The sequence below is a fragment of the Bombina bombina genome, chromosome 1, assembly GCF_027579735.1.
Source record: "Bombina bombina isolate aBomBom1 chromosome 1, aBomBom1.pri, whole genome shotgun sequence".
NCBI classification, from domain to species: Eukaryota; Metazoa; Chordata; class Amphibia; order Anura; family Bombinatoridae; genus Bombina; species Bombina bombina.
The window spans coordinates 919,698,655-919,722,673 of NC_069499.1; the positions used below are offsets into that span (position 1 = coordinate 919,698,655).

The 24,019-nt window shown below is 40.0% G+C and overlaps 1 protein-coding gene across 2 annotated transcripts in view; it reads left to right on the forward strand.

The window, feature by feature from the left end:
- ACSF3 (acyl-CoA synthetase family member 3) overlaps nt 1-13,659 on the forward strand; it is a 123,370-nt gene extending 109,711 nt beyond the window's left edge. For both annotated transcript variants that reach the window (XM_053719679.1, XM_053719335.1), the window contains exon 10: nt 1,801-13,659. In XM_053719679.1, the coding sequence (XP_053575654.1) occupies nt 1,801-1,918 (118 nt within the window). In that variant the 3' untranslated portion in view covers nt 1,919-13,659. The remainder of the gene's footprint in view (nt 1-1,800) is intronic.
- Nucleotides 13,660-24,019: the final 10,360 nt, after the last annotated feature.

Below are 24,019 nucleotides of genomic sequence, written 5' to 3' on the forward strand. Positions count from 1 at the left end.
TGGAAATATTGTTTGTGAATTTGTTGTTCCCTCTCTGTGTCCTCATTTTTATCTCTTGAGGAACGTGTGCATGATTGGATGTTGTGTGTGCTTAATATTTTTTCTTCTGTTTTTGCTGTTTTCTCCGTAACAGAAAGCTACTGATACTTCTCTTTTCTCTGGTCGAGAAGTTTAATTAGTTTGCTTTTCATACTGCGGGGCTGCAGTCTTCTGAGAGAGTTATGGCTCCTTACACGAGGGCTGTCTCTTCTTCTTGGGCCTTCACAGATGAAGCTTCTGTTGATCGGTTTGGCAAGGCTGCAACTTGGTCTTCTTTGCATACTTTTGCCAAATTTTATTAATTTGAGGTTTTTGCCTCGGACAAGGTTTCTTTTGGAGGAAAAGTTCTTCAAGCGGTGGTGCCTTCTGTTTAGGTTTGCCTGTCTTGTCCCTCCCTAGTCATCTGTGTCCTCTAGCTTGGGTATTGGTTCCCAACAGTAATTGATGACGTTGTGGACTCACCATAGCTTAGGAAATAAAACAAAATTTATGCTTACCTGATAAATTTATTTATTTCTGGATATGGTGAGTCCACGACCTCTACACCTTTGTGTTACTCCCTTTTCTCCATTACCTTCCGTCGAATGACAGGGGTTTGTGGGAAGGGAAGTGATACTTAACAGTTTAATTGTGGAGCTCTTTGCCTCCTCCTGCTGGCCAGGAGTGATATTCCCAACAGTAATTGATGACATCGTGGACTCACCATATACGGAAATAAATAAATGTATCAGGTAAGCATAAATTTTGTTTTTAGCTTTAATGTAGAGAGTAGCCTCCCACCTGACAACTCCCACCCTGATCCCTCCCAAACAGCTCTCTTCCCTCATTCCCCACTGGTCACCATCTTAGGTAGTGGCAGACAGTCTGCCCATATGCAGCTTAGTTGTTTTTTTAATATATATATATTTTTTTTTTAAGCAGTGTAGTGATCTTCCTCAACCCTCCCACCTCCTTGATCCCCCCAATAGTTCTCTAACCCTCCCTCTCCCACTACTTGCGGCTATCTTTAGTACTGGCAGCTGTCTGCCAGTACCTATAAAACATTTTTTTTTATTATTTAATGTAGTGGTCCATCCATCTCCCCCCCCCCCCCATGTTGATCGTTTGTCAGGGACCCCCAACCAACCTTTTTTCTGTAGTGTAGCTCCCCATCCCTCCCTCTCCCTTTATTTTTTATTTTTATGCAGTAGGGGGAGTTACTGTTAGGATTCATGTGTTGGTGTTTCTCAGAAAAGTGGATTAGCCACGATGAAGAGAATCCAGTCTGGCTGTTGTTATTGGTGTGAGGTGAGATTGGGTTAATGTTCTTCAGTGGCTTTAGAGGTAGGGACAAATTATTGTAGTTAGAATTCAGCACAGTGTTTATTTTATTGTAGCAAAGTTGACATGGGCATCCTCAGGGTACTGCTGGGGGTTCCATGAGGGAGGGGGTCAGTTGATTGGGGTAGTTTGATGCAGTATAGCTTAATGCAATGAGGAGAAAATAGATATTTTGTTTATGGGTTATGTTACAGAATTGATCATGCAAATTACTATGACCCATCTTTTTTTCCCCTATGAAATATAAAAAGTCAGTGCAGGGTGCAGTGTGCATATGGATGAATTAATGTGAGCAATATATTTACCTATGCACTTATTTTAGAGTTTGTATGTATACTTCCAAATGTGTGTGAATGTGCGCTTGTTTCTTGTAGTAAGCATGAATATATATTGACTACAGTATGTAGTAAATGACTAAGTCCTCTTTCCTCCGTTATTTAGGACCGTCATGGCCTCTTACTGCATCCCTGCTGAGCTCATCCTTGTGGAAGAGATTCCCCGTAACCAGATGGGAAAAATCAATAAAAAGCAGCTGCTCGTTCACTTCTATCCTCAGTGAGAGGGGGATGCAGGACTATGGACTAATGTAGCCATGCCACACACACACACACAACACATGTAATTCTTAACCAAAATTAAATTAAAATCAGGACCTAGGGGGTGCCATTAATGAGGCCAATATAGTTCCACAATACAATATTAAAGGGACATTAAACACTTAAAGATGGTAATATAAAATTATAAATTGTGTGTATGTGTATATATATATATATATATATATATATATATATATATATATATATATATATATAAAAACTCTGCAATATACTTTCATTGTTTATTTTGTTCCCTTTCCTGTAATTCCATTCTGAAATTGTGAGCTTTTCAGTTCCTGATAGAAATGGAAATGCAGAAAACTGTTATATTCCTCACAGCCATTGGCTGCACACTCTAGTAATGTATTTATAACTGTTCCTAATTGGCCACAGCAGATAAGGTAACCTAAGTTACAACATAGCAACTCCCATTGTTTTAGAGACACTAAAACTTAAACACTTATTTCTTTCTAATGACACAGTGAGTCCACGGATCATCCTCAATTACTGTTGGGAATATCACTCCTGGCCAGTTGGAGGAGGCAAAGAGCACCACAGCAAAACTGATAAATATCACTTCCTGCTCACAATCCCCCAGTCATTCTCTTTGCCTCTAGTGCAAGGAGCAGGTGAAGTAATTAGGTGTCCTGATTTTGATTCTTCTATCAAGATTTTTTTATTTTGAAGTCTGGGCAAGATTGCTCTGGCCTTCCATCACAATTTGGGTCTAGCTGTACTCCACGTTAGTCTCTTCAGTAGGGCTGTGGTGGCTTTAAAGCAGTTAGGAACTTATAAAGTGTGCTTTGCTGCGTTTTCTTAACATGTTGCTGCCCTGGTATAGAAAGCCTGAGTAAGTTTACTTACAGGTCTCTGTGAGGAGTGGCATCCTCTTATACTTTGTGAGTCGTCTGGCTGCCGGACGAATAGAATACAGGTAAGTGCCTTTTATCTTCTAAAAGAGGAGATGGTAGATTGTGCACTTTATATATACTGCAACACTGTTTGGGACATTTTATACCCTTGTTGGGGTATTATTGGGCAGCGTGCAGGCACTCATATGTTTTTTTTTTAAGAGAGACAAACTGTTTCTCCTTCAAGGTTGAAGGGGTTAATCTGTGTGTAGGGCTCTGTTTCCTTAAGCTGTTTATTAAGAAGGAATCAGGTGGGCGATATAGGCTTCTGTGACAAGTATATATATGCTTATTGTTGTAGCAGACATTAGACATTTTCTAGTGAGGGGGAGGTTTTGTTTTTTTCTCTATCAGCTGGGAGCGCACATTTTATCAAGCACTGCTTCTCCTCAGTCCGATGTGTCTCTCCTTCATGTATATTCCGCTCTTAGTTAGAGCTGTGCGGCGGTGTAGTCTGTCCTTTGAGAGGAGTAAGCTTAGTACTCTGTTTTTTCTATTCCTGAGTCTTGTTGCCGCCGTTTCTAAAAGCGCCATGTTTTACCTCAGGGAGGAAGCGGCCGCACCATTTGTGTTGCGCTCAACTCTTAGCCAAGTGACTCCGCCTCCTTGCTCCGAGATTGGAGCAGTGAGGTTTCTGCCCCAGTGTGAGGATAACATGAATGCTATGTATTCTTATTTAAATCTTATGTAAATACTTAGCTTAATACTTGTGATTAAAGGATAATTCTTATGTAGTTTGTAGAATACTGGTTCCTAAGAGCTTAGTATATTAATAATTCAGAAATATGGCTTGTGTCTCTGGCCTTTTTTTTTTTTTTTAGACTGCGATGGTAGAGCAGGCTGAGAAATAAAGTCTTTATGTATGTTGTGGGTTTCAATCCTTAAAGTGACAGTTTGGTGCATTTTAGGAGAAGCCCTAATCTATACTCTAAGCTGTTTTCTTATATAGATTCTGAACTACATTATAGAGTTTTTATGAGAATCTTAAAAGGATCTTCCTTTTAATCAACTCTAAACACTATGTCTCCCAGGATGATACTATGTAGGCATTGCCACAGTTTTCTCCTTAACGTCCCAAGCCTTTATGGTGTCACATGCAGTGCCCTGCGGTTCCTCTTAATCTCCGGGAGGAGTTATTTGCTTGCAGAATTGTCTGACCAGGTGGCTTTTGGCATCTGTGGCTTTCTCTGCCTTTCCTTTATTTAAGGGAAATCGCAAGAGGTTCTTTAAGGAATCAGTTAGTAAGGGTTCTGCTCTGTTTTCTGCTACGTTTTTGTCCTTCTTATAGTTTTATGAGCAGGATAGTCGGTAGCAAACCTCCAATTTGAACAGTGTAATTCCTTCTTCTGGTACTGAAGTGGTTCTGTTCAGATTCAAGCCTAATCTCCCTTTTATTTAGGAAGGGTTGACTACTTGGGAAACTTCGACTCTCCTGTCGTTGTCAATCCTCAAGAATCTAGTGAATTTTATATTTACTAGGATTCATTTAGTTAAGAAATGTCCTGTACTCGACCGTGCTAGGAGAATTTCCTCAGGTATGGGAGAGGTCAAGGATTCCTTTTCCCCTTCTCCTGTCTGTAATAACCTGTCTCCTTTAAATATCATGGTGCTTAAGGTAAAGGGGTCATTGATATTCTGGTTAAGAGAACTTAAATCCTTATTTAGGATAGCCGTACGTTTACGACTCTTTTTATAGACAAGTCTGGCATCCTTTTGGTGCGACGTCTTGTCGGATTCCATTTTGGTGGACTCCATGAGGAGATCAATGTCAGAAAGGCTGTTAGGCCAATAAATTCTTTCTGTTGCTGCTTTTTCGTTCCTTTGTAGTGCAGGAGTCTTACTCTTTATCGTCCAAGCAGGAGCAGTCCAAGACCTCTGGAATTCCCAGTTAGTCTTGGATAAGGGGGGTCTGCTGTCCTAGCCCACCAGGCATTACTGCTGTTCAGCTGAGAAGCCTACTTTGTGACTTAGTGGTATAGTCTAGACCTTATAGTTCTTCTGTGGCAGATTCAATTTTTAGGATTCCTCCAAATCCACACTTTTGGCGTTTAATTGTCCTTGTTTGGACCTGGTCTTACAGTATATTATCCTCTGTCTTGCAGGTGGAAAGTGTTTTGCTATCACTTGTCAAGTGGGTAAGACTAAAGAAATGTTTTCCTTTTTCATCAGGGGTCATGTCTTTTAGACCAGTCTCTGATTTTTTTCCCGGAGGCAGATTTCTCTTTCTAGACTATCTGCAATTCAGGTACGATGAGAATCTTTCCTGGAACAGGGTTCAGGACGTTCTTTTCTGGGAGTGAGATTTCCAGCCCCTGTCTGGGAACGGGATCTGGGTCTTTATCTCAAGTATCTCCGATGCTGACCTTCAAAGTAATATCCATTCTCCTTTAGTTCTGGGTCCGTTCATGAGAACATAGACTGGAGAGATGTGTGTTTCTTGTTCCCATGTTTTGGGATATTCGTTAGTTTATGGGTTTAGCAGCCGAGAAAGACTTTTAGGTCCTGGGGTAGTACAAGGGTGTTCTTCTGGACTATAATAGGTTCAGGTGTTATCCTTCCTTCAAACTATCTCTTTTTCAAGAAATTTAGTTCAATCTACTTTCCCATGCATGAAAAATGAACTTTGTTGAAGTCTTCCCGCATTCCATCTTCATGGTTGGACTTTTTAGACATTCTAACAGAGGTCAGATGTATAGGATTTATGCCTTTTTCTTCCTCTGCAGTCTAGGGTCCAGCCTACAGCAAGCTCTAGTTGTCTGGTAGATGGCTTAGCCTTTTACAACCAGTAGGTTGGGAGTTATGATCTATCTGTAGTTGCATTTACTTCATTTTTAAATAAATCAATTTAGGAGGGAATTGGTCTTATGGTTTCCATGGATTTCATTCCTTTTTCTATTTTCCATAAAAAGGAGAACCTTCGGATCAGTCTCAAAGAATAGATATAGATCAGTCATCAAATCTCTCTTTATAGTAGTGTTTTCTTAGGTATATCTATCTCAGGGCACATGCTTCTGGAGATATTCCTGGGTGATGTATCCACGGATGCCAACCTGCTGGGCTAGTATGCTGTCTTATTAAAATAATGGAGTGTCTGCTCTTCTCTTTAACGTTTGCAGTAGAGAGCAATTTTGAATGCTCTGATAGCTTGGCCTCTTGGCATCAGTCATTCTTAGCTTGGTTCCAGTCGGACTATATCACCTCTTTGTTTATATCATTTATCAGGGAGGAACTTGGGGTTCCTTAGCCATATTGAAGGTGACTTTGATTGTTCAGTGGGCCGAAGCTCACAACTGATGTCTGTCGTACAGGGGAGGACAATTGGATTTCTGAACAGACAGTTATTTCTTCCCGGGAGTGGGTTCTCCTTCCGGAGGTGGTTTCTAGGTAAATCTTCAAATGGGGGGTCCGGAGTGGCCTCTGAGGGTGTTTTGGCAGAGCCCAAAGTTTCCAAGGTAAGGTTCACGGTCTAGTGATCCACTGACCGCCTTGATTGATGTCCTGTGTTTTTTTCTTGGATTTCAGTCTGGCATACCTGTTTTTCCTCTGTTTGCTTCCCTCCACAAATCATTGCTCGTATTGAACAGGTGAGAGCGGTGGGGATTCTCATAGCCTCTGCATGACCCTGCAGGATCTGGTGTGCCGAACTATGGGTAACGTTGTATCTTCTCTTTGGTGACTGTACCAGAGGAAGGCCTTCTGAGTCAGGGTCCCTTCCTTCATCTTCATCTAGTTTCTTTAAATGCTGCCTACTTGAAGATTGAACACTTGGTTTTTTGTAAGCATGGGATTCCGAGTCAGTCATTGTGACCATAGAATATGGCATATTTTTCTTAAATGTTGTGTATCCAAGGGTTCTCTTGGAGTGGAGTTGGGATCATAGAAATCTGTCCGGTCTCTAGGATGTCTGGGGACAGTCAGTACCCTGAGGGGTCAGATTCTGCTTTGTCTATTTGGCTACTTATGCATCTGGCGGCCGTGCCAGTTGTGCAATCTTTTTATCAGGCCTGGTCAAAATCAGGCATGTCCTTCATGTTGGTTGCTCCCCCTTGGAGCATTAACCTTGTTCTTAGGGTTTTGTTGTACATTCTGTAGATATTAAGTGTTATCTCGGAAGGCTATCCTTTCTGCTCGGAGAGTCTCGGAACTCTCAGCTTGGCAGTGTTTTTCGCCTTATCTTTCTTGCAGATAAGGTGGTTCTTTGGATTAAGTTAGGTTTTCCTCCTAACTTGTGTTGGATGGGAATGTTATGAGGGAGATTGTTGTTCCTTGTCTATGTCCCAATCCTTTTTACCATAAGGTACAATGGTGGCACAACTTGAATGTTGTGCATGTTCTTAATTTCTTTCTACAGGCGACTAAGGATTTCGCCAGTTTTCTGTTTGGATGGTTGTTTCTCTGGGACAGCTACTTCTCTTTCCCTTTGGTTGGAAGTATGATTCGTTTGGTTATGAGACTGCTGGACAGCATCCTCTTGAGAGAATTACAGCTCTTTTCTCTAGGGCTGTATCTGCTTCTTGGGTTTTCAAGAATGAAGCTTCTGTTAATCATATTTGCAAGGCTGCAACTTGGTTCTCTCTGCTTACATTTTTCTGAATGTTTCAAATTTGATAGTTTTATAGTTTGCCTTGGCTGAGGCTGCTTTTGGGAGAAAAGGTTCTTTAAGCAGTGGTGCCTTCTGTTTAGGTTACCTGTCTTTTCCCTCCCTTATCATCTGTGTCCTCTAGCTTGGGTATTGATTCCCAACAGTAACTGATGATGATCCGTGGACTCACCGTGTCATTAGAAAGAAAACTAAATGTATGCTTACCTGATAAATGTATTTCTTTCTTGACACGGTGAGTCCATGGCCCGCTATATATATTTCAGACAGTTTTTTTGTTGTTTAAACCTCAGGCACCTCTGCACCTTGTGTTGCTTCCTTTCTCTCCTTTCCTTTGGTCGAATGACTGGGGGATTGTGGGTAGGAAGTGCTCCTTGCCTCCTCCTGGTGGCCAGGAGTGATATTCCCAACAGTAATTGATGATGAACCGTGGACTCACCATGTCAAAAAATAAATACATTTATCAGGTAAGCATAAATTTAGTTTTTGTCAATATTTAAACAGCTAATGAAACTTAAAAAATACAATTAAATGTTATTCTCAGACTAATCTTTTATTTGAATGCATCATTCTGTCTAGTGTTCAATGTCCTTTTCTCTTGTTAAGTGTATCCAGTCCACGGATCATCCATTACTTGTGGGATATTCTCCTTCCCAACAGGAAGTTGCAAGAGGATCACCCACAGCAGAGCTGCTATATAGCTCCTCCCCTCACTGCCATATCCAGTCATTCTCTTGCAACTCTCAACTAAGATGGAGGTCGTAAGAGGACTGTGGTGTTTTATACTTAGTTTATTTCTTCAATCAAAAGTTTGTTATTTTTAAATGGTACAGGAGTGTACTGTTTATCTCAGGCAGTATTTAGAAGAAGAATCTGCCTGTGTTTTCTATGATCTTAGCAGAAGTAACTAAGATCCTTTGCTGTTCTCACATATTCTGAGGAGTGAGGTAACTTCAGAGGGGGAATAGCGTGCAGGTTTTCCTGTAATAAGGTATGTGCAGTTAAAATATTTTTCTAGGGATGGAATTTGCTAGAAAATTCTGCTGATACCGAAGTAATGTAAGTAAAGCCTTAAATGCAGTGATAGTGACTGGTATCAGGCTTATTAATAGAGATACATACGCTTATAAAAGTGTATTTTAAAACGTTTGCTGGCATGTTTAATCGTTTTTTACATATGTTTGGTGATAAAACTTATTGGGGCCTAGTTTTTTCCACATGGCTGGCTTGAATTTTGCCTAGAAACAGTTCCCTGAGGCTTCCCACTGTTGTAATATGAGTGGGAGGGGCCTATTTTGGCGTTTTTTTGCACAGCAAAAATTACAGACACAGACATCCAGCTTCTTCCTGCATGATCCAGGACTTCTCTGAACGGCTCAAAAGGCTTCAAAAGTCGTATTGAGGGAGGTAAAAAGCCACAGTAGAGCTGTGGCAGTTGTTGTGACTGTTTAAAAAACTTTTTTGTCATTTGTTATTCCGTTTTTGGTATTAAGGGGTTAATCATCCATTTGCAAGTGGGTGCAATGCTCTGCTAACTTATTACATACACTGTAAAAATTTCGTTAGTGTAACTGCATGTTTTCACTGTTATTAGAAAATTTGGGGAAATTTGTGTTTCTTAAAGGCGCAGTAACGTTTTTTATATTGCTTGTAAACTTGTTTTAAAGTGTTTTCCAAGCTTGCTAGTCTCATTGCTAGTCTGTTTAAACATGTCTGACACAGAGGAACCTACTTGTTCATTATGTTTGAAAGCCATGGTGGAGCCCCATAGGAGAATGTGTACTAAATGTATTGATTTCACCTTAAACAGTAAAGATCAGTCTTTATCTATAAAAGAATTATCACCAGAGGGTTCTGTCGAGGGGGAAGTTATGCCGACTAACTCTCCCCACGTGTCAGACCCTTCGCCTCCCGCTCAGGGGACGCACGCTAATATGGCGCCAATTACATCAGGGACGCCCATAGCGATTACCTTGCAGGACATGGCTGCAATCATGAATAATACCCTGTCAGAGGTATTATCTAGATTGCCTGAATTAAGAGGCAAGCGCAATAGCTCTGGCGTTAGGAGAGATACAGAGCGTGCAAATGCTGTTAGAGCCATGTCTGATACTGCGTCACAGTATGCAGAACATGAGGACGGAGAGCTTCAGTCTGTGGGTGACATCTCTGACTCAGGGAAACCTGATTCAGAGATTTCTAATTTTAAATTTAAGCTTGAGAACCTCCGTGTATTGCTTGGGGAGGTATTAGCTGCTCTGAATGACTGTAACACAGTTGCAATTCCAGAGAAATTGTGTAGGCTGGATAGATACTATGCGGTGCCGGTGTGTACTGACGTTTTTCCTATACCTAAAAGGCTTACAGAAATTATTAGCAAGGAGTGGGATAGACCCGGTGTGCCCTTTTCCCCACCTCCTATATTTAGAAAAATGTTTCCAATAGACGCCACTACACGGGACTTATGGCAGACGGTCCCTAAGGTGGAGGGAGCAGTTTCTACTTTAGCAAAGCGTACCACTATCCCGGTTGAGGACAGTTGTGCTTTTTCAGATCCAATGGATAAAAAATTGGAGGGTTACCTTAAGAAAATGTTTATTCAACAAGGTTTTATTTTACAGCCCCTTGCATGAATTGCGCCTGTCACTGCTGCGGCGGCATTCTGGTTTGAGGCCCTGGAAGAGGCCATCCAGACAGCTCCATTGAATGAAATTATTGACAAGCTTAGAACGCTTAAGCTAGCTAACTCATTTGTTTCTGATGCCATTGTTCATTTGACTAAACTAACTGCTAAGAATTCCGGATTCGCCATCCAGGCGCGTAGGGCGCTATGGCTTAAATCCTGGTCAACTGACGTGACTTCAAAGTCTAAATTACTCAACATTCCTTTCAAGGGGCAGACCTTATTCGGGCCTGGCTTGAAGGAAATTATTGCTGACATTACTGGAGGCAAGGGTCATACCCTTCCTCAGGACAGGGCCAAATCAAAGGCCAAAAAGTCTAATTTTCGTGCCTTTCGAAATTTCAAGGCAGGGGCAGCATCAACTTCCTCCGCTTCAAAACAAGAGGGAACTGTTGCTCATTCCAGACAGGCCTGGAAACCTAACCAGTCCTGGAACAAGGGCAAGCAGGCCAGAAAGGCTGCTGCTGCCCCCAAGACAGCATGAAGGAACGGCCCCCTATCCGGAAACGGATCTAGTGGGGGGCAGACTTTCTCTCTTCGCCCAGGCGTGGGCAAGAGATGTTCAGGATCCCTGGGCGTTGGAGATCATATCTCAGGGATATCTTCTGGACTTCAAAGCTTCTCCTCCACAAGGGAGATTTCATCTTTCAAGGTTATCAGCAAACCAGATAAAGAAAGAGGCATTCCTAAGCTGTGTGCAAGACCTCCTAGTAATGGGAGTGATCCATCCAGTTCCGCGGACGGAACAAGGACAGGGATTTTATTCAAATCTGTTTGTGGTTCCCAAGAAAGAGGGAACCTTCAGACCAATCTTGGATCTAAAGATCTTAAACAAATTCCTCAGAGTTTCATCATTCAAAATGGAAACTATTCGGACCATCCTACCCATGATCCAAGAGTGTCAGTACATGACCACAGTGGACTTAAAGGATGCCTACCTTCACATACCGATTCACAAAGATCATCATCGGTTCCTAAGGTTTGCCTTTCTAGACCGGCATTACCAATTTGTAGCTCTTCCCTTCGGGTTGGCCACTGCCCCGAGAATTTTTACAAAGGTTCTGGGCTCACTTCTGGCGGTTCTAAGACCGCGAGGCATAGCGGTGGCTCCGTATCTAGACGACATCCTGATACAGGCGTCAAGCTTTCAAATTGCCAAGTCTCATACAGAGATAGTTCTGGCATTTCTGAGGTTGCATGGGTGGAAAGTGAACGTGGAAAATCTCTATCACCACTCACAAGAGTCTCCTTCCTAGGGGCTCTTATAGATTCCACCGTTTCCTCTGCTCCCTCGACTGATTGCCAAAATCAAACAGGAGAGAGCATCGGTGATTCTGATAGCGCCTGCGTGGCCACGCAGGACCTGGTATGCAGACCTAGTGGACATGTCATCTCTTCCACCATGGATTCTGCCTCTGAGGCAGGACCTTCTAATACAAGGTCCTTTCAATCATCCAAATCTAATTTCTCTGAGACTGACTGCATGGAGATTGAACGCTTGATTCTTTCAAGGCGTGGCTTCTCAGAGTCAGTCATTGATACCTTAATACAGGCTTGGAAGCCTGTCACCAGGAAAATCTACCATAAAATATGGTGTAAATATCTTTATTGGTGTGAATCCAAGAGTTACTCATGGAGTAAGGTTAGGATTCCTAGGATATTGTCCTTTCTCCAAGAGGGTTTGGACAAAGGCTTATCAGCTAGTTCTTTAAAAGGACAGATCTCTGCTCTGTCTATTCTTTTGCACAAGCGTCTGGCAGAAGTTCCAGACGTCCAGGCATTTTGTCAGGCTTTGGTTAGGATTAAGCCTGTGTTTAAAACTGTTGCTCCCCCGTGGAGCTTAAACTTGGTTCTTAAAGTTCTTCAGGGAGTTCCGTTTGAACCCCTTCATTCCATTGATATTAAACTTTTATCTTGGAAAGTTCTGTTTTTGATGGCTATTTCCTCGGCTCGAAGAGTCTCTGAGTTATCTGCCTTACATTGTGATTCTCCTTATCTGATTTTTCATTCAGACAAGGTAGTTCTGCGTACCAAACCTGGGTTTTTACCTAAGGTGGTTTCTAACAGGAATATCAATCAAGAGATTGTTGTTCCATCATTGTGTCCTAATCCTTCTTCAAAGAAGGAACGTCTTTTGCATAATCTGGACGTAGTCCGTGCCTTGAAGTTTTACTTACAGGTTACTAAAGATTTTCGTCAAACATCTGCCCTGTTTGTCGTTTACTCTGGACAGAGGAGAGGTCAAAAAGCTTCGACAACCTCTCTCTCCTTTTGGCTTCGGAGCATAATACGCTTAGCCTATGAGACTGCTGGACAGCAGCCCCCTGAAAGGATTACAGCTCATTCTACTAGAGCTGTGGCTTCCACCTGGGCCTTTAAAAATGAGGCCTCTGTTGAACAGATTTGCAAGGCTGCGACTTGGTCTTCGCTTCACACCTTTTCAAAATTTTACAAATTTGACACTTTTGCTTCTTCAGAGGCTGTTTTTGGGAGAAAGGTTCTACAGGCAGTGGTTCCTTCCGTTTAAGTTCCTGCCTTGTCCCTCCCATCATCCGTGTACTTTAGCTTTGGTATTGGTATCCCACAAGTAATGGATGATCCATGGACTGGATACACTTAACAAGAGAAAACATAATTTATGCTTACCTGATAAATTTATTTCTCTTGTGGTGTATCCAGTCCACGGCCCGCCCTGTCCTTTTAAGGCAGGTCTAAATTTTAATTAAAACTCCAGTCACCACTGCACCCTATGGTTTCTCCTTTTTCGTCTTGTTTCGGTCAATGACTGGATATGGCAGTGAGGGGAGGAGCTATATAGCAGCTCTGCTGTGGGTGATCCTCTTGCAACTTCCTGTTGGGAAGGAGAATATCCCACAAGTAATGGATGATCCGTGGACTGGATAGACCACAAGAGAAATAAATTTATCAGGTAAGCATAAATTATGTTTTTAAAGTTCAATGTTTCTCACATACAGTCCAGAGCAAAAATTCCATTGTGCAAAAATTCATATAAAAATCCTGACGCTCCAAAGAACCGCTCTTCTGCAATCACAAAATCATATATAGGAAATAAACATAGAGAGAAGGCGACTCCTTGTGTATATCTATAACATTCATATACAGTATAATCTTCTCACATCAAACACCAAGTACTCACAAGTAAAGCAGCCCTCTATACAGACATCCTATCACCACCGAGAGCTCAGCCTCAAGACTTTGTGTGCTCGAATAAAGTCCTGTGTATCAATCCCTTTATGTGTGTTATTTATTAAAAGGTGTCTGTTAAAATACAGCGTCTTACACATTTTATCATCTACAAACTGTCATATTTCTATTTTATCATAAAATTCATGTGAATGAATAATTTTATTTTTATCAGTGCCAACTTTTATGAAAAACTTTATATTTTCAGCCTCCAGCACTGTAGAACTGTTGTAGACCAAATTTCACTCAATTAAATTAATAGATTTACACATTCTCTGCTGTAAACAATAAACTGTCTGAAAACCATTGTCTGTAGAAATATGCTTTCTAGATCCGGGGTTTCAACTCTACACCAAGAACTACAAACAGACCAGAAATTCATTGTCTCTCTATGGGTGCTGTTAACTAGGTTCAGTCTTATATATTAACATTCCCAGAGCATAAGCAGAGAAATACTGAAATTCTATTTCGCACTCATGCAAGAATTTATAGGAGTTAAAGGGCCATTGTACTGATACATTTGTTAGAGTGTGTCATTTTATCACTAGCGACGCTGCAAAGCTTCTGTATGTGTTTAACCCCCACAACAGTTTTAAACACATAGTTAAAGTACTGCTCAGGACCCGCAGAGCACTGTTGGTCCCAAGTAGACAGTGCCGATGATCCAATGAGCAGCGCCCAACCTAGAGGTGTGTCCCAGGACTCTTAAACAATTCAAATTACAGTATTAAAGTATTTTAAAACATTTAGGAATAGATTATGATATGAGCGCTAACAGTTATGCAAGAGCAAAAAGGGGTTTATTGCAAGGGTTTGCGCGCGTCAGGTTTTTCACTCGTATTTCAATTTGAAAATAAACGCAATCTCTTGAGCTAAATTTAAGTTAACGTGCATCAGATTAACTGTTTTGCAAAACCAAAAAAGTGTTACAAAACATCACAAATAAATTACAAAGTACAGTTACACTCATAAAAAAAAATATTGCACAAAAAAGTTATAAGGGCTCAAAGATATGAGGTCTCAGGTGAAAAAAAAGGCAAGCAACAGGCTTTAATATAGAGATACATACATATACATGTCTAGATGGATATGTTTATATACATATATATTTATATGTATTTACAGACAAATTTGCACATATAAACTCATAAATACATATATATATATAGACATATAAAGGAGTGTATTGCAGTTAAAGGGACATTAAACCCAAACATTTCCTTAATGATTCAGATAGAAAATACAATTTTAAACAACATTCCTATTTACTTCTGTTATCTAATTTGCTTCATTCTTTAGATATCTTTTGTTCAAGAAATAGCAATACACATGGGTGAGCCAATCACATGAGGCATCTATGTGCAGCCACCAATCAGAAGCTACTGAGCCTATCTAGATATGCTTTTCAGGAAATAATATCAAGAGAATGAAGCAAATTAGATAATAGAAGTAAATTAGAAAGTTGTTTACAATTGTATTCTCCATCTGAATCATGAAAGAAAAAAATCATGAAAGAATCATGAAAGAAAAAAATGTGGGTTCAATGTCCCTTTAAGTACATGAAAACATTTCCAATCATTTTTAAGTGTTATAGTGTGTATTTACTGTAAATATTTCACTTCACAATGTTCTGCACATAACAGAATATGTTCTATGTATTTATAAATAGCTATTCCTATATATATATATCTGTATATACAGTGCCCTCCACTAATATTGGCACCCTTGGTAAATATGAGCAAAGAAGGCTGTGAAAAATTGCCTTTATTGTTTAAACTTTTGTTCAAAAAAATACACTAATACTCTGCTCTCATGGATATCAAAGAAATGCAAACACAACACAGGTTTATAAAAAAAAAATCTTTGTTAAATATATGTGTGCCACAATTAGTGGCACCCCTTTGAATTTATATGAGAAAAATATATTTAAAGGGACAGTCAACACCAGAATTTTGTTGTTTAAAAAGAAAGATAATCCCTTTATTACCCATTCCCCAGTTTTGCATAACCAACACAGTTATAATAATACATGTTTTACCTCTGTGATTATCTTGTATCTAAGCCTCTGCAGACTGCCCCCTTATTTCAGTTATTTTGACAGACTTGCTTTTTAGCCAATCAGTGCTCACTCCAGGGTAATTTCACGTGCATGAGCTCAATGTTATCTATATGAAACACATGAACTATTGCCCTCTAGTGGTCAAAATGCATTCAGATTAGAGGCAGTCTTCAAAGCCTAAGAAATTAGCATATGAACTTCCTAGAATTAGCTTTTAACTAAGAATACCAAGAGAGCAAAGCAAAATTGGTGATAAAAGTAAATTGGAAAGTTGTTTAAAATTACATTCCCTATTTAAATCATGAAAGTTTTTTTGGACTTGACTGTCCCTTTAAAGTATATTCCCATTGATATTTTTAATTTTTTTAGTACACCTGGGTGACTAGGAAAAGGAAATTATTCAACCATGAGTTCCTGTTTCACAGGGGTATAAATATGAGGGAACACATAGGCCAAATTCCCTTAGTCATTCATCACAATGGGTAAGACCAAGGAATATAGCTGTGATGTGCAGCAAAAGGTTGTTGAGCTTCACAAAATGGGAAGTGGCTATAAGAAAATAGCAAAAGCATTCAAAATGCTCATTTCCACCATCAGGGCAATAATTAAGAAGTTTGTCAACTGGAAATTTTATGAATCAACCTGGAAGAGGACATGTGTCTAATATCTCCACGGATCAAAGCTGGAGAATTGCAGGTTAGTTGCATCTTGGGGTCACATAGTCTCCAAAACTACAATCCGACGTCACCTACATCACCACAAGTTGTTTCGAAGGGTTTCAAGAAAAAAACCTCTACTCTCATCCAAAAACAAACTCAAGCGTCTTCAGTTTGCCAGACATTACTGAAGCTTTAAAGGGGATCGAGTTCTTTGGTCAGATGAAACTAAAATAGAGCTTTTTGGAAATAAACACCAGAGGTAGGTTTGGCTCACACAGAGAGGTAGCCACATGGAATAGTACATCATGCACACGATTAAATATGGTGGTGGTTCTTTAATGTCTTGGGGCTGTTTTTCTTACTGCTAGCGAAGTTAACGCTCGAGCGGAAACGTTAAATAACGCTCCACTTGTAATCATAGCCTTATTTTGTGTGCAGATCTTTTGTTATGCACCAATTTATTTTTGGTATATGTATAAAAAAATTACTTTATTTTAAAATCTGTATTTAAATAGCAGATATTTTCATACACACGATTATAAGCTTAGATAATTACTGGAGCATTCTTTACAGAAGCAATTGAAATAATTATTTGAGGCTACTATTGAGAATGAATGTAATATGGGTATGTATTTCTGTTACCAGTACATTACAAAGGCCAGGGACAATCAGGAATACATGTTTTAGTCATGAGAGACCTTTAGGAAGGTAACATGTTAGCAATATAGATCAGGTATATAAGGAGAGAAGAGTAGATAACAGCCTTGAAACCGAGATAATGAATGTTTCAATGACGAGTACAAAAGCCATACATTACTTTATTATATAACATGCAGAGCACGTGTTCTGTGTGCCATAATTAGTCCTTCAAAAAGGCCAGTAGAAACATGAGATTATAATTTGTTTACATTTAAAGGGACAGTCTAGTCCAAAACAAACTTTCATGATTGAGATAGAGAATGTAATTTTAAACAATTTTCCAATTTACTTCTATCACCAATTTTGCTTTGTTCTCTTGGTATTCTTCATTGAAAGCTAAATCTGGGAGGCCCATATGCTAATTTCTAAGCCCTTGAAGGCCGCCTCAGGGCATTTTGACACTTTTTCACCACTAGAGGGTGTTAGTTCATGTGTTTTATATAGATAACACTGTGCTCATGCATGTGGAGTTCCTAGGAGCCAGCACTGATTGGCTAAAATGCAAGTCTGTCAAGAAAAACTGAAATAAGGGGGCAGTTTTCAGAGGCTTAGATACAAGATAATCAAAGAGGTAAGAAGTGTATTAATATAACTGTGTTGGTTATGCAAAACTAGAGAATGGCTAATAAATGGATTATCTATCTTTTAAAACAATACATATTCTGGTGTAGACTGTCCCTTTAAGGACATTCAATATGATAAATGCATTTTTTTTATAAATGTTATGAGAAATACTATAGATACCTTTAAAACACTAATTAGTTGATTTATTATTATTTTTAGACATGTTTTGTTGCTCTGGAACAGTTTGCTGTTTTCCTGCCTTTCCATTTTTAAACTTATGGAATAAAGTTTTGATTTTTATGCTCAAGCTTTGGGACTTTCTCCTATTTTTTGAGTTGATTTATTGTTATCAGTAATAGTGGTTTCTACATGTTAAATGTGACAAAAATAGAAGTTTGATGTGGTTGAACTGGGAGTGACATACAGGGGATTCTGGTGATATTTTTAGTGTATTGAACATCGAGGGGCGGATTGAAGCCAGTTAGACTTTTTTTAATGCCTTCAAGCATGGGCAGAGCAGCTCACTGGAGTTTGATCATGCTTGGGCCATACAGATTGGTCACTAAATAGTAGTAGCATCTGACAAGTGACCATAGTGACCAGCAGCTATCGGGAGTTTCTGACCCAAGTCACTATAACAATGGTACCAATCATAATAAAAAAACCAAGAACAACCACCTAATGTAAATAAATTAAACCACTACCAAGACCCATAAACTCCCAACCACAACCTGAACTGCATTGACTAAGTCTCCCAACGGCAATAACCCATTAAGGGACATGAAAGTCAGAGTTAAAGTGCCATGATTCAGGCAGACCATTCAATTCTATCATCAAATTTGCTTTGTTCTTTTGGTATCTTTTGTAGAAAATTCAGCATTTATGCATTACTAGGAGCTAGCTGGGGACAACTGTGATAATAAAAAGTAAATAGGATAATCTCTTGAATTTTATGTTCTATCGGAATCTTGAAAGTTTAACTTTTAAAATGTGGTTCCTTTAACCTCATTGACCCCTTAGCTTTCTCTACAGCAGATACCACCAGCCACTCAACCCCTGAAATGCCTTCACTATTTACTTCTTAAATACAAATAACCAATACCGGCATGACCCCACTAAAAATATTTAAAGGGACAGTCTACACCAGAATTTTTATTCTTTAAAAAATAGATAATCCCTTTATTACCCATTCCCCAGTTTTGCATAAACAACACAGTTATATTAATACACGTTAACTTCTTAATATGGGAAGAGTCCACAGCTGCATTCCTTACTTGTGGTAAATACTGAATCTTGCCACCAGGAGGAGGCAGAGACACCCCAACCAAAGGCTTAAATACCTCCCCCACTTCCTCATCCCCAGTCATTCTTTTCCTTTCGTCACAGGAGGTTGGCAGAGAAGTGTCAGAAGATTTCGGAGTAGTCTCTTATGGAGGGTAGTACTCTTCGAAATGGGACGGGAGTTTTAAGTAGTCCTGTCAGCCTCTTAGTGAGAGCATGGATGAAAGTTAGAGTCCGGAGATGCAGGGAGAATCTTTCTGTGAAACCATCCCGACTCATATTAACATCCAGTGGCGGCTGGTGAATTTTTAGGATGGTGGTGCACAAGACCCCGCCCCTATGAGAAAGCCACGCCCCTTTGAAAAGACACATCCTTTTAAAAAGCCACACCCCCTTTAAAAGCCACACCCCTTTGAGAAAGTCACGCCCCTCAAATGGCCCCACCCATTTGAACCAGCAGTGTTTTTGGTCATCGTCTTGTTGAAATATCCAGCCCCTGGGGTAACTTCAACTAAAGTTTGTGACTGATTCCTCAACATTATTCTCAAGTATCTACTGAAATAGATAGGCTGTCCCTGATGAAACGGCAATTCTGCTGAGAAACGCGTTGCTGTGAATGTTTTTATCCAAATAAACCCTTATTTTATTTGAGATACCTTGCTGCCTGCCTATCATTGTCACGGTGTATTCTATATTCACCATTAGTGTCTCTCCTGGTTGAGACACAACACATTCATTTCCAGTGAGCTATCGGCGATCCGGACCTGACAGGTGAAGTGGCCTGTGATTGGAGATCCGGAAGTCACGTGCACCGGCTCCTGTGGGTGTCTGTCGGGCGACTCAGAACAGTCCCGATCTGCTTCAACAGGCACAGTACGTGTGCCGCCGCTCTTGTGAGTATATCCTGCACACCGGGGGGGGGCTCCTGGTCCATTGTCCTGACGATACTGTTTTATGGTTGGCGCCTCTCTTGTCTCTTTTTTCAAATAATAAGGGAGCCTTACCGGACCTCTGAAGTGGTGTTACGGGAGTTTCCATCAACATGCGCATCCCCATCTACCGCGATCATCACCCTGGGCCCTGCTCTTACAAAACTGAGCTCTGCTCTGCTGAGGCTTTTGGCGCTCCAAGATGCGCAGGCTTAATCGCGCTCCTGATTATAGGGAACATTGGTGCTGTGTAACTGCTGCAATTCAATAACAGCACAGGTCAGCTCTGTATGGCTAGAACGCCTGTTGATGCGGGGGAGGAGCCGGTGATGCAGCCTATCAGAGCACAGGCTGAACTTGGCTTGAACATATCCCTCCCCACTCGCACAATTCAGCTTGTGCGATCAGGCATCAATATAGAATCGCTTTGAGGCTGGCCCAGATGCCTGCAGTGAACATAGACATCACTGACAGGCATGATATAGGGCTCTATCGCACGTGCGATTTTTTTAAAGAAACACACACAAAAATTTTTTTTTTTTATTTTATTTAAAAAAAAACAACATCAGAATTTTATTTTTGGGGGTTAAAAATAAAATATAATTTTTCCAATAGGGGGCTATTGGAAAAATTATATTTTATTCAGCATAATTTTTTTTTTCTCAGCATCTGGCAGGGGGGCACGTGCGCAAGTGCACAAATGGAGGAGCCTCCACTGTTAACATCTCTATAAGCAATCAGCGTTGACGAGTTTTGCTGCCTGCTTTCTTCTCTCAAGTCCATGTCAGAAGCGAAGCTACTATCTGTCACACTTAAAGGGCCGTGTTACTGTTCTATGGCATAGATTCTGGTAAGATCATTTCATTTTTTTATACATGTTATACATGTATGATAACGCAAGAAGTGTGACTCCTTTTATCTGTATAGAATCAAGGGTTAATATCTCCTGAGGGGGATTATTGAACAGTGGGGAATAATCTTATATGTTTATTTGATTTTATGCTGCTTTTATGCTCATAGGCTGTTATGGAATATACAGATTTTACTTTCACTTTGAGAGCTGTGCAGCTTACAAGTTTGGCGCCTTTTTTCTCATAGCAGAAACAGTCCTGCATTGCGCAGTTTTCATTCCCTTTTTCCTGACCGGGTGTTTATCAGAGATGAGTCATAAATCTCTGTACTGTCTGGGTCATAAGAATTGGGGAATGCCCCAGCCATTGGGGTATGTGTGCCGTTTTTGTGAATAATTTTTTTTATTGGATTTAACTGATACGGTTATCCGAGGATGAAGTTCTTTCTGAAACTTCAGAGTATGAACATTCTGGGTCGGAGTCTGCTACCTCTAAACCTCCGGTTGAGGAGGAACCAGATTTTATTTTAGGAATTTGTGCTTTCTTCTAAAGGAAGTTTTTGGCGAATTCAGAGGTTCCAAATTGCCGGATGAACCTTTGATTCCAAAATTGGATAGAGTTTAAGGCAGTGACGTGCACTCATAGGAGGCAGGTGAAGCACTGCCGCACCTGCCATTTAGCTTGAAACTAAAAGTAAGATTTTATTTGAAAAAAAAATGTTTTAAAAATTTTCACATCTATAATATTGCACAATAGAGGCAGCAGGATCAGCTTTCTCTCTATTGCGCAATATTATGCATACATTTATATCACTAGCTGCTCTGCTGCGCCACCCGGTGGTGATTTGTAGCTGCAGCGCGACTGAAAAACCTATAAAAACCTATGAAAAAGTCTTATAGAAGCCTCTTATTTTGCTGGGAGCCAATCAATGCAGGTCACGTATGGTCTCCTGGTGATTGACAGCACCAGTAGAACGTACTGACCGGAGTTGTTTGACTCAATGCTGCGCATGCGCAAAGAGAGGACCTCTGTCTGGAGGGAACAGAGTGAGAGACTGAGACTGCTGTGGCGACACTACTGTTGGGCCTCCTGACCTGAGCTGCCCCAAGCCCGTGGTAGTCTCTTCAAATTTAGACAGATATTCCAGGAGTGATCAACTGGGAAGCAGACTTTCTCAGTCTCCAATCTCTACATTCAGGGAATGGTCTCTTCACCAGTATGTGTTCAATCAGATTGTGAGTCTTTGGTGTCTCTCAGAGATAGATCTGATGGTTTCCCATTTGAAAAACAAACTTCACAGGTATTTTGTGAGGTCCAGGAACTCTCAAGTAGAGTTTGTGGATGCTCTAGTAGCTCCTTGGTCATTTCAGCTTTCTTATCTGATTCCTCCTCTGGTACCTGTTCCCATAGTGATCTCCAAGATTGCAGGATTCAGTTTGTAGTTCTGGTTCAGATATCCAGTTGCCCTCCTTGGCCTTTTCCTCTGCTGTCAGACCTTTTGTCTCAAGGTCCGTTTTTTCATCCAGATCTCAAGTCTCTGACTTTAATGGCATGGCAATTAAACGGTTAGTCCTTAGACATAGAGGTTTCTCTGATTCAGTGACCGAAACCTTAATTCAGACTCATACGCCTGTAACTAGGGAAATCTATCATTTATTTCTTGGTGTATAGATCATGGCTTTTCCTGGCATTCTTTCAGAATTCCTAGGATTTTTTCAGTTCTTACAGGATGGTCGGGATAAGGGCCTATCTGCCAGTTCTCTAAAGGGGCAGATTTATGCTCTTTCAGTTTTGTTTCATAGGAAGATTGATAATCTTCCTGATATTCATGGTTTTGCTCAGGCTTTGGCTCGTATTAAGCTTGTGATGAAGCCAATGTTTCCTCCATGGAATCTTAACCTGGTGTTAAGGGTTTTGCAGACTCCAATTGAACATATACATAAGGTGGACATACAACTACTTTCTTGGAAGGTTTAATTCCTTTTGGCTATCTCTTTTGCTAAAAGAGTTTCCGAGTTATCTGCTCTTTCTTGTGATCCTCCTTTTCTTTGCAGTTTTACGGACTACTTTTGATTTTCTTTGTTTCTTCAGACAACTTTAGCAGAGAAATTGTTGTCCATTTTTTGCGGTCTTATGAATGCTTCAGAGAGATATTTGCATAATTTGGATGTTGTTAGAGCATTGAAATATATTGATGCTACTAAGGATTTTAAACAGACTTCTAGTTTGTTCATTTACTTTTCTGGTGCTAGAAAAGGACAGAAAGTTTCTGCAGTTTTTTGGCTTCTTGAATCACAAGGCTTATTTGGAAGCAGGTCAGCCTCCACTGCATCCGATTACTGCTCATTCTACTAGGTCAGTCACCGCTTCTTGAGCTTTCAAGAATGAAGCTTCATTTGACTAAATTTGCAAGGCAGCTTTGGTCTTCTTTGCATACTTTTACTAAATTCTACATTTTTTATGTTTTTGCTTCTTCTGAGGCAGCCTTTGGTAGGAAGGTCCTTCAGGCAGTTGTCTCAGCTGAATTTTTTCTTGCTTGATTTTTTTTTTTTTTTAAGAGGCTATGGCAGAGGGCAAGTTGCGCTTGATTTCAGTTTGTTCACGATTCCCTGGGTTTTAAATTTAGGTTCTCAGGGTTACTGAATAAGTTTCAGAACAGGGCTTTCCAGAGGAAGGGTTATTCTGTTCAATGTTCTGCTAAATCCTGTGAAGGCATAAGCTTTGTTTCAGTTTTTCGATTCTATGGGAGTGATTGATGCCTGTTCCTTTGTTTTATTTTAATCTATTCCTTGTTCTAAAGACATTTTCAGAGCAGTTCTGGATCTAAAAGCTCTGAACTAGTTTTTCAGAGTTCCTATTTTTGAAATGAAGACTATTTGGACTAGTATGCCTTCTTTTAAAAAAAATATTTATAGTCTTTTATTGAGGTTTTGCGTAATAAAAAAAAAACATACAGCAAATGCCATAGAATAGATGACAACATTTTCATGAAACATAATACAAGAACATAAGTAAGAAGTAGGATTATTGCTAAAATATGAGCTTCTGAAACCTCTAGTTTTGTAAATTTTTTAGTAGCTTTCATGAATAAATATTTAGCTGGTCACTTATGGACCCTTTGATACAGGTAGTATTGGTGAGGTATAATAGTCATATCAGAGACCCTTATAAGGTATGAAAATATAATTGTAACAGTAACAATGAGATACAAACGTATATTAGTTTAGCCAAGTTTTTCAGCGGATAAACATCGCTTAAGTAAATGTAGAGTTACTAGGCCAAACATAGAATCACAAGAATATGCATAGCTATCTGTATATTGATAATTATAGACTGGGATAAAAACTTATGTCTTGTGAGTGAGCATAGATCACATGAATTTGTACTTCCAAAGTAGGGGGAAGGTCTATAGCATCTCTTAAAATTGAAGTGGGAGAAAGACATGAGGTTATGGAATGTAAAGTTGCATAATAGGGTGCACCAACTTTACTTAAGGTAAGCAGTAGGTGACTATTTAGAGCATGGGAGTATAGTTAGGGGGAAATGAGAACACTATGCGTGGTTCGTGGTCATAATGGGGGATATATATTGTGTAGATAAAATGGAGGACAATGTTAGTGTGCA